Source organism: Octopus bimaculoides, chromosome 10, assembly GCF_001194135.2.
Source record: "Octopus bimaculoides isolate UCB-OBI-ISO-001 chromosome 10, ASM119413v2, whole genome shotgun sequence".
Taxonomy (NCBI): Eukaryota; Metazoa; Mollusca; class Cephalopoda; order Octopoda; family Octopodidae; genus Octopus; species Octopus bimaculoides.
Genome location: NC_068990.1, coordinates 54,388,570 through 54,404,635, shown reverse-complemented (window position 1 = coordinate 54,404,635; position 16,066 = coordinate 54,388,570). Strand labels below are relative to the sequence as shown.

Below are 16,066 nucleotides of genomic sequence, written 5' to 3'. Positions count from 1 at the left end.
CGTGAGTGGTCGATCCTAACCCTAACCCTAACCCTAAACACGTATTCATTTGCACACGCGGGTTAGGGATAGGTTTAGAGTTAGGGTTAGGGTTAGAATCGACCACTCAAGACTAGCTAGCGCGTTCGGGTCCGCGCTGCTTTAGTAGTACCTATATATATATATATATACACACGCACACAAACACACATATAAATGTGTGCGTTTATCTTTTGTTGATATTTACTATTGAAAATATTCTCAGGTCTGTATTACGGCGCGAAAGCAGCTAAATCGGTGCAACTAATAAAAATATCCGGTGCTATTTATTCCGTCTGTGTTGCACTCATGGTTCCTTGTTACTTCATCAACGTAAATGCATTGGACCATCAATTAGTCCATTGGATCCTTGTAACCAACGACGCTCTTATTCACAAAATGCCTTATACCATAAATATATAAATGTCTGTCTACAGCTCCGTGTTATAAATGATCTGAAAAAATAGAATTATCAAGATAATTAGTTACACGGACTAGTTAGGATACTGCAGTAAGTTAAACCAATGAAAAAGCTTGTTATTTTGGCAAACAAAATTCAACTAATCAGAATACTCAAGAGATCGTAACACGGTTCATCTACCTTTTCAGGTTCTTTAGTCAAGGGAGATATTTAGGTGTCAATAGTTTTTAAAAATCTGGTTTTCTTCAAATAAATGATTTTCTTTCATTCAAATAACTTTACAAATTTTGCCAGATTATATTTCTTGTGAACACTTCCAACAAGAATAATTATTTAAAGGTAAGTATTTGTAGGCTTTGTTAATATTATTGCCGATACTTATATATTTCATGTTATGTTTATAAACATTATAACAAGTATTTATTGGCCAGTTTGGCATTGTGTTCTGTAATTGTCTTTTCTGAAAAGATTTTTTACTGAGAATTCTTTATAATATCGACTTATATTCTTCGTTAATTACGGTTTGATGTTTTCCTTGATTAGATGTATTTTTGTTTTTATTTTTATTTATTAAAATAGTCACATCTGAAAGGCGATTTCATAATCTTTGTTCCTTTACTGTAAATGACGTCAATCCTGGATATAACACTCTTCTTGCTATAATAATCAATTATATTAAGCAATTGTCTTCTATTAATCTGCAACAAGATCAAATTTCAACATTGTATATCATTCATATGTCTTCACTATTTTTATTTACTTATCATTTCCTGTATTTTGTTACTTCAGTCTTTGTTGTTGTATTTAGCTTACTAGGATTATCTTAATCCACTTCTCTGCTCGATCTCCCTCCTTTCTCTCTATATTTTATGATGTAAATTATAATTCTGATCAGATCATAATGTTCATCAACTACTTAAATACATTCTACCGCCTACCTAATTAGATCGCTGTTCTTTTACTGTTTTGTATGTATTAAATATTACCATATTGTAAAAGACCAAATATTTTAGAGCCTAATTCTTTAAATATTGTTCCAGTTATCGGACGAAAGAGAATTCTACCAATTACATAAACTTCTTTAAATGAAACGAAGATTTTCCTTATCTGTTCTCAGTCACTTTTCAGTGTCAATATTACCCTCTCCTCCTTTTGTAGACATTTCATTCGTGTAGTTTCTTGAAGACAAGAAAAGTAAAATGTGATCAAATACATAGCTCCATAATTACAGAGGTCGGTTTTCCCCTGTCGACTTTGGGCCTTCCCTTTCATCCTTCCGGTATTGGTAAAACAAGTATTATTCATCAGTTACTGGTCTTCTATATTGTTTGTCTATTGGTCTGTTAGAAACAGCGAATAAACCTTCCCCGAATCATACTCTTAAAAATGTGGGGACACTTAAGATAGTGTAGTCCCAGTTACACTATCTCTGACATGGTCATGAATGGAATACGTTCAATCATAGGCTCGTTGGGTCGGTGTTGACTGGTACCAATAAGATATTGCTGGTTTCTACAAGGTCTTACGTCTCCTCACCATAAATCATCGTTATTGTTATTTTTAATGTCGAAACTGCGAAGCTGGTCTTTTCTAACAATTTCCAAATGTTTTTCTTCCTCTTTGTGAAAATGTTCCCCCTTTGAGGAATTGGAAGAGTAGGTAAAGGGGAGGAAGTTTGGTTGTTAAGACCCAATATTTTTATTGATATTTGCGTATTTTACGTCTCTAGGTTTTAATAGCAAAAACCTTCAGACTGAAAACGCTGTTTAGACGATAAATTCCTCAATATGGTGAAACACATTTCACCAATTTGCACACAGATTCCACATTTTATCAAATAATAGTTGAATTTTTTTTTTTATGTTAACAGTTTACACGGAGGTTGTATGAAACGAAATTCTGTAAACGCCCATATCGAGGAATTATAATCATATCGAAAATTTCTCAATATATTGTGCAGTTAAGTATAGTCACTAGAATTGTACCCTCTCAGAATTGGTTTGTATACTTGGCTCTGAGATTTTTAATCGATAGGTTCTTTTGATTTGTTGGAAACTCGTTCGTTCACTTTCTTCTTTTTTTTTTCATACAATGGAAACTAGTTAATAATGGGGAAATCGAGCGGTTAACTTTATTTAAAAATTTATTATAGCAATGTTAATTTTCTGCGAGATTGGGGAATAATTTGAAGAATTTTTTTCTCTCTGGTGCTTAACACAAAGCTGTAGTAAATTGTGTAGTTGGGTGTTAATCTAGCTTTATTATCAATTGACTTACCCTGCTTTGCTTGTTGAAGATTAAGCTTTTTGGAGCACAATGCAACTCTGTGGTACACCAGATCTTGTCGAACCAAGCAACCCATGCCAGCATGGAAAACAGACGTTAAATGACGATGATGAGGACATTAATAAGAAATCATTATTAGTAGTAGTAGCAGTAGTAGTATAAGTGTAAAACATTATTTATCATCGTTTATCATCCATTCTCCATGTTGGCAACCTGGAGTGCTGTGCCAAGCTCTATTGTCTATTTTGGCATGGTTTCTATAGCTAGATGTCCTTCCTAATGCCAATCACTTTGCAATATATTATTATATTTAAATTCTGCCATCAGTCCAGAACTGGGGTTGATGGTACCATCTAGCTCCTTCCTTAAAATTTCATCCCCTGTGCCTATTTTAGCAACAATTATTTTTATAAATACCCCTTAGTGTCTATTTCCACCCACTTAGTTGATGAGTTCAAATTATACTGTTGTTAACTTTCAGCCTTCTATCATTACTGTCGTTGTTGTTTTAATGTCCACTTTTCCATGCTTGTGTGAGTCAGATGAAATTTGTTAAGATTGATTTATTAGGACTAGATGCCCTTCTTGTTGCTAACCTTTACCTATTTCCAATCAAGATAATTCACCATGGTCAGATATGTTTTCTCAAAAGTTTAGAAACAAATGACACTGCTTGTATATGACAGTGACACTCATTTACAGCTAACACACTATGTCAAGACAAGGAGACGACATACATACACACATATGATGTATGCGTGTATTGCTTAGGCATTGTGAAACTAACAACTTGGTATAGAATTCAGAATACATGTGCTTCAGAAAGGAGCATTAGTCAACTCCTGAGGAATATTAAGAAAATGAGATAACAAAGGAATGAACAGTTATCTTATGAACTTCAATAGCTTTCAGCTGTTTCTGCTATGAGATGCAGTGGGCTTATACTTGAGTGCCTGAGTAGACATGAAGTGCTATTTATTTGGGAAAACAATTACATTTATGCATATATATAGTTAGGTAGATATGTATATAATTGGTACAGGTATGGCTCTGTGGACATTAGAATATATATATATATATATATAAAATATATACACACACTGGTTCCTTTCAGTATCTTTTTATCACATCCACTCAAATACGCTTTACTCTACCTGGAGCTATAGTAGAAGACACTTGCCCAAGGTGCCACCCAAAATCATGTAATTGGGAAGCCAACGCCTTAACCACGCAGCCGTGCTTGCACCTACTCATGTCAATAAAATATATATCACTCATGCTTTTTTCTAATTTGATGTGCTGTAAAAGTTAACTAAAAGAATGGATGTCATCTGGTTTTAAAATCACTGCCTCAAAAAGTCTCATCCGACCAAGTGAATATGAAAATGATGATGTGCTGTAAAATGGTGGATAGTCACTGTTGCCTTCAGTTTTCACTAGATTTGGATTCAGTTAACATCTTGCTTTGTATCTTCAAACATGACATTTTTTTATTGTTAGTGATTTGGTCTGGAAGGAGAGCTTAGATCCATGTCCTTCACAAGTACTCCAGACTGGTAGGATTGATATTATGTACTGCTATAGCTGTTCCAGTTTGATGGTTTCAGGAAATACATAGGGATCCAACATTTAGGGCAAGAAGGATTTAGGTGTAATGTTTAGTGTGGGTCTGTAGAGGACAGAAAAAGTGGTGTAGCCTGAATGGTGGGAACAGGAAACCAAGAGCAGAGACTGCTATAGTAGTAATAAAAAAGACAGGAGAAGGAGACACTACATCTGTAGGCTGGAGGTGAATAACTTTATACCGACCGATCAGATAAGTTACCTTTCTTTGGATGTGATCCAGGATGACTATGTACATAACAGCATCATTCCAGATGGCGGAGGGTGAGTACTCCATTGTACCCACCTCATCCACCACCTAAGTTTCATTGATGGTTAATACTTATTGGGAGCTGTGGTATTTTCTGGTTCTGAAGAAGAAAATCAGTCTTTAAGATATAGCATTTGTTATAGCAACATTGTGTGTGTCCACCAGGAGTGATCTTTATTGATGGTGGAACCTATGTGAAAAGGTTGTATGGGTTCTAGTTGCAGTCTGTTCATTTTGTAGGAAGTATCATAATGCTTTACTTGAGATGTGCAGTGATTGTTTGTTTGTTTTTTTTTCTATTGTTGAGGGAAACAAGACTGGATTGACTCCATTGCTGGATGTTTTCAAGATCTCTGCTCATCTGGTCAATATGGCTTAGGTAGTTTAGATATGTGAAAATGATACTTGTATGTAGAAGATTGGGGAGCAATAAAGGGTGGTGAGTGGTGTAATCTATGTAGGAGTGGGCATTGTTGATGGTGATAACAAATAGATTATTAAAATATTGGACAAAGAAGTTGGGTGGGACCTGAATGTTGGATTACAACAATAGAAGAGAGTGTTTCATCCATTCATACTGTGTTGGTAATTTGATTGAAGAGATGAAAGACAAATAGAGGCCACAGGTAGCTGGTTTTAAGAGCAGATGTGGCAGACACCAGGGAATTGTTGGTATCAGGGACAAAAGCATTGCTTTCATTGTTTTTACAAAGACAGATCTGGCTTTGCGAAAGTCAAACTTTAAGAAGAGAGAGAAAGAGAAGAGATTCAAGGAGAAGTTAGTTGTTAGTGACTGTCTTCATCACTTTTAAGATATTAGAAGTGAGTGTAAGAAGATTGTTAGTTCCAGTTCTTGGAAATTGGGTCACATTGTAACATGTTTCCAATGATTGAGTAATCTCTGTTAAGTGCAAAAGAGATTGATAATTTGGTGAGGATAGAGGGTAGCTCTATTTCAAAGTTATGGAAGAGATAATATCAGGCTGGTGGCCGTGTTAGTTTCAAGCATGTGAATGTATTTTTACACCTGATGGAGTAGAATGGGATAGAAACAGAGGAGTTTTAGTGTGTGAGGTGGAGAGAAAATGTAGAGGTTGTCTTGGCAGGAATACTGCTCACAGAATCATTTTGGCTAAGAAAGGAAGAAAAGTGGATTCTATAGAGATTCTTTTGACAATGGACTAAAAGAATCGATTACAGTAGGAGGGGTGGGGACTGCAGATTGTGCAATGCATAATGGCATCCTTCACTATATTGATAATGATGTTGCAGGTATTGTCATTTTCAACTTTGAAATGTAATGATATTGTTTTTTTTTTTTTATTTCATCTTTTTACAGGTGCAAAAATATACAGATCTACAAATATATATTTATTTCTCGCGGTATGAAACATCATTATGGAAGTTGACGTGGCAAGCCATGAGTGTGGCTTGATTATCTCAAATATCCGTGACACCAACTTAGAGTCCTCAGATCTTGACTGCACTCTTAATTTAGAAAAAGGAAATAATTCTGAAATGCTAATTGCTAACCAGAGCCCTGATGAAGAAACAGAAACTATTATTTCATCAGATGGTGTCACTGATGAAAACACAGTAATACTTGAAGGCTGTTTGTCATTCAATCAGCCATCAGACGATGATTCTGTTGTGTCACAACAAACTGTAATTGAATCTGGTTACACAGAATTGGATACTGCCTGGCATATGCAGATGGTTGCCAATGGTGATATAGATACCACAGGTCTTGTCACTGATGTGAAAACAGAAAACATACAAACAGTTGGTGAGTTGGGAGATGAATGGCATATGCAAATTCAACTGATTAGTTTGGTTTCTGATTCTGAGGTAAAAGTAGAAAATGAAGAAACAGTGACTGCTTCTGGTGAACCTGCAGATAAAGAAAGCCTTGTTGAAGCTGTTGATAATTCTATGAGGGTGCATGAAATGCTTAATCCAGCTGAATCTAACATTATTCTTATTCAGAAGGACATTGAAACTGAAGAAAATTGCATTCCTCTAGAAGTTGTCTCAGCTGATGGCTATGGGAATACATACCTCGATGTTGGGGTACAAACTATAGGGGAAGAGTATACAGTCACTGAGGAAGTGTGCAGTTCTGATGAGAAAGAGGTTGTAAAAATTGTTTCAACAGTACCCAAAAAATATGCTGTGACCTCTGATACATGTGCAATATGTGGCATGAAGTTTCCCAATCGATCTGCCTGCCAGCGGCATATGATTGGTGTGCATGAAGAAGCCAAGCACCAATGCAGCAAGTGTAAAAAAACCTTCTTTCGGTTATATTCCCTAAAGCTGCACATTAAAAAGAAGCACAATGGTGAAGGCCTGTTTTTCTGTGACAAGTGTAAATATTGTTTTATTTGCAAATACTACTTTGATCAGCACCGAAAGAGAAATTGCACACCTGTTCATTGCCGAGAATGTGGACGAGGTTTAGGCAATCTCATACAGCTACATAATCACAGGCGATGGGTTCATAAACTCAAGGTGTGACCTGTCCCATTATCAATCAGGGAATGTTAGCCTCTGTAAACATTATTACAGGTGAGTGCTTTGAAATAATTTTGCTTTTATTTATTATATATTATCTTTTATTAAACAATCATTAAGGTCTTGCATTAATTGTTTTCATGCTTGTTAGTTCAAACAGAACTGCAGTCATTATGCCATGCTCCTAAGCTAGGCACATTACCCTGTTTGTCTTAGTTTGTCCCCAGTAATGTAGGGATGGTACTTGCAAGTACCATCCCTACATTACTGATTCAGTATTATTTATTTCACTTTTTCATCAGTAAACTAATCCATGTAATATGGGCATTGTTTCAAATTGGTTTCACTCTTCACAATCTTTATTGAATTCTTCTTCAAGATTTAACTTCCAACCAGTCTATGAATTAGTGTAAAAAATATAACTAAAGCTTAGCTATCACATGTGAATATGGCTTGATCACTTGAACTGTGCTTTTGCTAAAATTTTTAGGTTGCCTATATAATTTCAGACTCTCCACCCCCTGACCCAATGAAACATTGAGGATGAGATATTAAGAGAGAGAGAGAGAGATGCATTAATAGTCAACTGCATTTACTGCTGAGTAGACGGAAACAATGCAGAATGAAGTGCTTTGCCCAAAGACACAATATACTGCCCAATTCAGGAATCAAACTGAAGACCTTGCGGTCATGGGTCCAATGCCCTAACAGTTGTATGTGAAACCACCTGCCTTCACATGTGAATTAAAGTAATAAAAAGACAAAAACAAAATTCAAAATTGCTTCATTAAGAAATTATTCAATCATTGTCAGAAGTGTTGGAGGTTGGAACTTCTGAAATACAGTCCTGCACACCACTAAATAAAACTAAAGTGCAAATGAAATATATAAATTTATCATGTCCATGCTGGCATGGATTAGACAGGCCCATTCTAGCACAATCCTTCCCTAATTGTTTTTGTCATCTGGTACAGAGAAAATTGCCTATTTTTGTCATTGTTGTTTGAGTGGTGCAGTTTATTACAGCTAAACACGCCTGCTGTTATCATTGTATAGTGTGAACTGGAGACGATTTTGGAGTTGTTAGATAGCATTAGTTCTTGTAAAATAGTGATGATTATTCATCATCATCATCTCATTTAGCGTTTGCTTTCCATGCTGGTATGGATTAGATGGTTTGACTGAAACTGGTAAACTGGATGGCTACACCAGGTTTCAATCTGATTTGGTATGGATTCTACAGTTGGATACCTTTCCTAACACCAACTTTAGAAAGGGCATTGGAAATCGATAAGGAGGAGCATAAAGTAATTATAAATCAAGGTAGACTTGGGGTGAAATTGTTAAGTTAGAATGTATATGTCTGGACATCATAGATAGTTATGTAGGATCAAGACACTTGGCACTGTGTGCTGTGTTGTCTTGTCCAAATCCCTGTCCACAAGAATATTAAATGCTCATATTAATATCATTTGTAGGTACTCAGTAAGAACATTTACTCTCATCACCATTTACATATTTACACTGTGTACATACATTCTTAATGTGCCTCATCTCCCTCTTATACGCCTTGTACATCTCCAAGACCTTCATCCCTCTCCATACATCATTTACTTTAAAAACCCATGTAATTTACACACTTTTTTCACAGTAATAAAAATAAACTTTAGTGGATGTGTAAATTACATGAGTAGATCATTTCCAGAATTTTGTTGTTGAAAAAAGACATACAAAATGTAAACATTCATACCGGAAGTTGACTCATTTAATGTCAGTATAGGTTTTACAGAAAAAATAATGGCTTAAATATAATGAAGTTGACTTTTATTTATGCTGGACAGTATAGTGCTTACTTTTTCTGTATAAATTTACTAAAACTTAAATGGTTAACTACTATTTCAAGTCTGACATTTATGCTGCTAAACCTGGTCCGGGCCATATTTTACATTGCTTGGAGTTTCTACTTTATCAGAATGGAGCACCATTGACATACATAGTGATATGGATATTCCTGACTGAAAAAAATGTAATGATATGAATAATCTTGATTGTATGCTTTTATTTTTGTCTGTTTATTACTAAGCACAGTTTTAAGTTTGTCATATTGTTTACACCAATTTTGAACATTGGCTTCATTAACATTAAAATACCTTCCAGCAGCTCTATTGTCATGTTTAAATGCATATTCAACATATTTAATTTCTCCTTCATAAGTTCTGCCCATACTGACAATAATGGTAATGACAAATTCTTAAGTTTGCTTAACATTTTATAAGTGTGAAAGGGATTAAAATTTCGATACTCTGTATCAAAGGTCCCAACAAGAATAGGTGGAAAAGAATTCTGTTTATATAATTAGTTTGATCGGTCACCTTCCTCTGTTGGTTGAGTAAAGTGTCATCCATGCTGGTGTTTATTGGTAATTAAACTTAATTTGCAACACCTGTGCATATTTATCAGCTTTGTTTTTTTAGTAATTCTTAACAACTTTTCCTGTGATTGTGATTTAAGAAGACATAGCAGTATGCTAAAGATTGGACATAATCTCTTGTGGGCAAGAAATGTAAAATAAAGTTTATTATAAACAACATAAACATTTTGTAATTTTATAGCTTTCAATGTGATACCTGTTAAACAGAAATTATTTTTATTTATTGAAAATTTAATAAAATCTAATCATAAGTAAGTGAAATTATGCTAATTACAACTAAATTGAAAACCTTTTTTTCCCTGGCTATATCGGCAATTCTGATAACTTTTGGGTGTGAATTTTACATGAGTACTAGCTTTTTTTAACAAATTTTATCATGAAAATCACCTGCCTAAATTACACAGATGCGCAAATTTTACACCCCAACCCTAGTAACTCCATTGATTGCTAAGGCTCAGGGATACTAGGATTGCTTGTCTACTGTCTTCTTTTTCTACATCTACCTGCATGGACTGCTCCAGACAGTTGAACTAGGTATGCCCAAACAGGTAAACAGGAGCAGAATTACTGTTACACTGGGCCACTTTTAGAACAGTCAGCATTCTGTCATCTTTTAGATAACAGTATTTTTCTAAATTTTATGCATACACAGGAACATGTATGGCTGTGTGATTAACAAGCTTGCTTAGCAACCATGTGGTTTTAGATTCAGTTCCACTGCATAGCACTTTGGGCAAGAGTCTCCTACTGTAACCCTGGACTGATTTGGTAGAAGACACTTGTCTAAGATGCCACACAGTAGGTCTGAACCCAAGATCACATAGTTAGAAATGAAGCTTCTCAGCCACACCTGCACCTTCCAATGCCTCCCAAAAGTGAACCAATACTAAGAGGAAGAATACTTTGAAATTGGGTGCCAGAACCTTTTTATCTTCCTCTTTTTACAAGACTGCAGGATTTAGTTAGGGTTAAACAACAAGTATATTTAGAACTGTCAATGGAAGTACCTCAATTGGGCAGATTTTCATCATTAACAATCAACAGACAGGGTCATTTATTTCCCACGTCCGCAAGAAGGCAGTAGGAAACTTGTAATTAATCAACAACTATATCCAGTCTGCATCTTGGAACTTTATCCACCCTGGTCTGACATCCTATAATATTCTTTGTGTACTAGGCTTTAGTTGCTATAACTACAGCTGTCCACAAAGAACCACTATCTTTGGTTCCTGAAATACAGACAATAATAAGTGATGCATAAATTGTACCTGCCAGTAGATCATCTGGGAACCAACTCATGGCATGATGAACTATGGGTGCCCTTCCAAGACCTTTTATGGAGAACAGTGCTGCTGATAATGGATTGAGACGTGTAGTAGTAGTTCTTTGTGTTCACCATTAATGCAAGTTGTAGCAAAATATTGATGAGCAATTAATTTACCGTTAAATAAACTAGCCATTGTACCAAATAGTTACATTAAATTAAAAGGGCTCACTTGGAAAACCGCCTTGTAGTTACAAACTAATAAAAAATCATTTTCCTTTTCTAATTTTTTGCAGGTACAAGTCCCTGTTGTATGCTCTTGAATGCAGCAGCAACAGCCATCAAATTTGTGTCTTTCCACATCTGGTGGCCTGAGCATACACCACTTAAAAGCCATCCACATCAGGGTTGTGAAGTTGAGCACATCAAACCCATACCATCCAGACTCAACCAAGTTTCATGTCACAAAGCCACGCCAAGAGGTGAACTATAAACCAGAAGAACCTTTAATCCCTATTGACTACTGCATTGCTATTATAGAAAGAAAAGGGCGAGCAGAAGGTGGAAGGGAGATAATGAATTGAATGACTGACATTTCAGGGGAAATAACTAGGTGGCATTTCTCTTGATATTTCTCTGGAATAGTAACTTGTCGCTAAAATTTACATACTTTATAAGGAAACTCGTCAACAGTTTCGTTTTTTCCCCCACCTCCATGTGGTATGGTGAATCCCATTTTTCTTCAACATTACATTTCTTTTTCTACTATTTAGTCATTCTGCCTGATTTAGGGGCATTTTTTTTTCAAGAATACAGTCATTTTTTAAATATTTTCTTTGTTCCTTGAAAGAATTCAGGGGTTAATACTATTTTAAAATAAGTATTTGTTTGTATCAAACATGTATACATTTACATGCTATAAACACAGCCAGTAGATGCACTCTTAAAAAAGAAACTTAGACATTCATCTACACATAACCTTGCATTTATGTATTATCTATGGAAAGATGTGACAAAAAATATATATTTAAGTTTGAGTTTAAAATCTCTTCACATTCAAATTTGAATTTATTATTATTATTAATAAATCTGCATTGTGTCCCTCCCTTTTTCATTTGCACATTTCTTTTCAAGCCACTTCCCCCATACCCTCAAAAAATGCACCCCTATTAATAACAATGGCAGGAGATATACACCGCTCATTATTGTGGAAGTGGTGCTGTACTAAATGCATCATGCTTTTTAGCTTCTGAGTTCAAATCCCACCAGTATCACCTTCTCTACTGTACTCATGATATGCTGAAGTTTATTTGACTCCCCCTCTTCCTTTAGTAATTTGCCATCTGTCTCAGTGAGAACTTATTAAGGTGGCAGGCTGGCAGAATCAGTAGCACCCAGCGAAATTGTCAGCAACATTTACTCTAACTCTTTATGCTCTGAGTTCAAAAACTGCAGAGGTCAACTTTGCCTTTCATCCTTCTAGGATTGATAGAATTAAGTACCAGTCAAGTACTAGGGTTGATGTATGACAATGTTTGGTTATCCTTTCTCTCTAAAAAATTGCTGGCCTTGTACCAAAATTTAAGACAATTATTATTATCATTTCTGACTTGTTTTCTTATCTCAGTTGGAATCATTTCAATTCATATATATTGCTTATTGTTCCTAAAAAAATTCCAGTTTCCTTTCTTTGATAATTTCTGGTTCCAAGCCTCTGTGAGAGACCATTATTTTCATAGCATGGCATAAAGGTTAAATTCTTGGCAAACTAAGTTTGTGACAGAGTTTTGGTTTATTTGTCTTTTAGTAATTTGTTGGATGCTTTTGCTATTCTGAGTTCAAATCATGCCAAGTTCAGTCACAAATGTGTCAACTTCTTGGTCTCATAAAGAAAGTACCAAATACAAGATACAAAGTTAGCCATTGATTCTAGTGAAAAGAAAATATTCTTGCCGAAATTGTTCATGCTTGGAAACTTCTGTTTTTCCCAACCTCTAAAGTGAACGTGGCCAGTCACTTGTAGATCAATATCTGATTTTGAAAGGTTAGATAATTAACATCTTACTGGAGGGGATTAATAAATTGTGTATGTTAGTAATGAACTAGATGAATGAGTGCTTGACCCCAAGAAGGTGAGTTAATGTTGAATCTCTAGAACATAGGTTCATGCTGGCAGAATCAGTAATCTTCCAGTGACACTCTATTATTATAAGATGATGAGAGTCTTACTAATAGCAGAGAATGTTACTAATATCATTTGTAATTTTAATACATCCTGAATAATTTCTATTTCTATCAGCATGAAACTTCAGGATCTGAAAATTTTATCAAAAAGAAATAAGTATGCATGCATACATACATAAATACACACACACACATACACAACTTCCTTGTGACCTCAACTTGTAATGAAATTGCACATCATCATAACATACAACATATCTTCAGTTTTCAGTGGCCTATTTTGATTGATCCCTCTCTGGGTTATTATATATAGTGATGTACCCTAGGCTTCATTTGGTCACTGGGGCACTGAGGAAAATTTTTCATGTGGGTGTTGCCAGTTGAAAGAAGTCAGTTTGGTGATCTCCATCCCTTCAAAGTATATTTATTGCAAGTAAATTTTTTTTATTTTATTGTGCTTGTGAAGTCCTATTTACAACTATATGGACTGACCCACTTAGAGTTAAGTGTTTTTGCCATGGGCACAGTACTGTTATGGGATACAAAGTGCCATCTCTTCAATCTGTAGGCCAACACCAGAATGAATTAATCATATTTGTATGTATGTGTGTATATATATATATATATTGTCATATACACACTTTCATACATAGCATTCATGTACATCATATGTATCGATACAATCAAAATGTGTTTTATTTGTAAAGTTTCATCTCTGTTTGTTACATCTACAACAATGACTAAAGTTGTAGACATCCCTCATCGATTAACTGTTTGTGACTTTACTGAAGCACTTATCATCTCATAGCTCGAAGTAAAATCACTTAGAATTATTTATAAAAATGCCATATTGCCATGTATGAATGCCTGTTATTATCTGAAAGAATTCTCCAGTTTGAATAATTCTTTGTGAATGTATCTCTGTGCTTAATTATGAAATCTTTGTTCTGAATTATTTTTCCATATCATTTATGGCAGGAGTGGAATCATTTTACCTTTTGGTATTCTTTCCCTTTTCTTCCCTTCATCTTTTCTGTAATAGTCAGAAACTCCTGTACTGTAATGCTCATTATTCAAAGTTCAAATTCTATTAAGATCTATGGTGTTGTGTCTCTTATACAAGACTTCTCACAGCATTTGATGATTAAATGGTTGGTATCACTCCACATGCATTGTGAATCTTCAGAAACTTTTGCTAAAAATTTGACATTTCTAGAACCTTCCAAATGAACAAAAAATAAAGAAATGGAAAAGAAAATGGTTCTTTAAGCTTAGGATGCTATATTCTATCCTTTCCTGGTTCAAATTTATTTTAAAAAATGAAAGGTTCTTACCAATTATGCTTCAACCAAAATACATTACTTTAAAAATAATTAATTGCAGGAGAGTCACTTCTGTTGAGCATTTCCTTAATTTAATGATCCATTTCTCCAGTTGTTGTCCACTTTTGCTACAGAGCAGTGAACCCTTAACCATTTGTTTTCCCCCCTCCCCCTTCAACCTAACATTGTTGTTGACTGCTTTCTTACATGGAAATGCTGCTAACCATGTTTGCTTCTGTCAATTCATCTGTTCTCTCACTGCCACAGTTCCATGGGTTTTTAATCATTGTTTGTGCTTCTAAAACCAAAGTAATTAAACAAGACAAACCTGGACTCTTCCATCCACCAAATTTCTGAAATTATTGTTGACTGTTTACTTGTAAATTGCATTTAATTGAACTTTTTATTTTATGTATTTATTTATTTATTTTTTGGTTATCACTGCTTTTTGTAATATGATTTGCACAAGACAAGATTAAGCATAGTTTCTAATATGTGTGTGTGTGTGTTTATGTATACACAGCCAAATAACTTCTACATTTGTACTTCCTTCAAGCATGCATGTTCAATTAAGTCATTAGTAAAATTATGTTTTTAATGTCCTCTAGTCACTGCTGTGAGTTTTAACATGCAGCTAATGTTAACAAATTAGCACCAAATAACATTTATTTAATATTCACTCTTTTTGTTACTTATTTTCTTCATGTTATTGCTCTTTTTTTCCTATTTCTAACCAACTTATTATCCAAACTAATATGGTAAATGTGACCCTGACAACAGTAAATATTGTTGTTGTTGTTTATTCTTGTGAGAATGTTTTTCTGTGACGTAGTCTCTAAACTTCACTGACACAAAATTATTTCCCTGCTGCTGCTGTTATGTGCAATGTTCTATGAATTTTTGCTTGGTGCTTAGTTCATGTTTTGTAATGTTTAGAGAATGAGAAAGAAATCTTTCTGAATGGTGCCTCTGATCTGTTATAGGTAACATTTGCAGGTGCTGCTTTAACCTCATTTCCCAAGAGCTAAGAGAAATCATCAAATATGTAATGAGACACGATTGAAATTGGTAAGTTTTCCAAAATCATGTCCACTTGGCTATTTCACTTGCAAACAAGGTGTATCAGCATGTCATGCAGGAAAAGTCTGCAAACTTCTTTCAACTATTAAACACTTTGCAGTACAATGTTATATTTCTATAATCTTGTATAAGATATATTTCAGTTTCATTAGTTTTTTTTAGAGAATACAACATAGAGATTACCTCATGCCTTCAAGTTGATTGGAGGATTTGAACCCAGTATTGCAAGTTACTAAAATATTTGTTGCTCCTTAGAGCCTCTTAAACCTGCTGCAGCTGGTAGTTCTGTTGAGTTTTTAGAAACTTATCCAGGGACACAACACAACATCAGTGGCATAAACACAGTCTGTTACATCTTTTGCCACAACCAACAACAATCTATTTCAGTTGTAGAACTATTAGATTAAATCCTAGTATTGTTGCAGTGTACAGCAACAGCAGAGATGTCATCCTTTCAATTTGTCTGTGAGTTTACTTACCCTTAGCACAATGCTGTGTTCTAGGGCTTGACATTAAACTAAATCTCCCTAACAAGATACACAAAACTAAAATTGCCAGTTTTAGAAGATAGATGCCTGAGCAAGAAATTTTTTACTGACATTGTTTCCATGATGCTCAATGGTTTTTAGAGAAGCTGAGAGAAATTAAAATTAGAGATAAAAGCACCATTGGG

At 34.8% G+C, this 16,066-nt stretch overlaps 1 protein-coding gene across 1 annotated transcript; it reads left to right on the top strand.

Annotated features, from left to right (window-relative positions):
* Positions 1–626: 626 nt before the first annotated feature.
* LOC106883569 (zinc finger protein 239) lies at positions 627–15,097 on the top strand. Its single transcript, XM_014934622.2, has 3 exons — positions 627–778; positions 5,938–7,166; positions 11,104–15,097. The coding sequence occupies exon 2, from the start codon at positions 5,997–5,999 to the stop codon at positions 7,113–7,115; it is 1,119 nt and encodes a 372-aa protein (XP_014790108.1). The 5' UTR covers positions 627–778; positions 5,938–5,996; the 3' UTR covers positions 7,116–7,166; positions 11,104–15,097.
* The last annotated feature ends 969 nt before the right edge of the window (positions 15,098–16,066 follow it).

Excerpts from the sequence above, each read along its gene's own strand:
- LOC106883569 (XM_014934622.2), top strand. The coding sequence starts at position 5,997 with ATGGAAGTTGACGTGGCAAGCCATGAGTGTGGCTTGATTATCTCAAAT.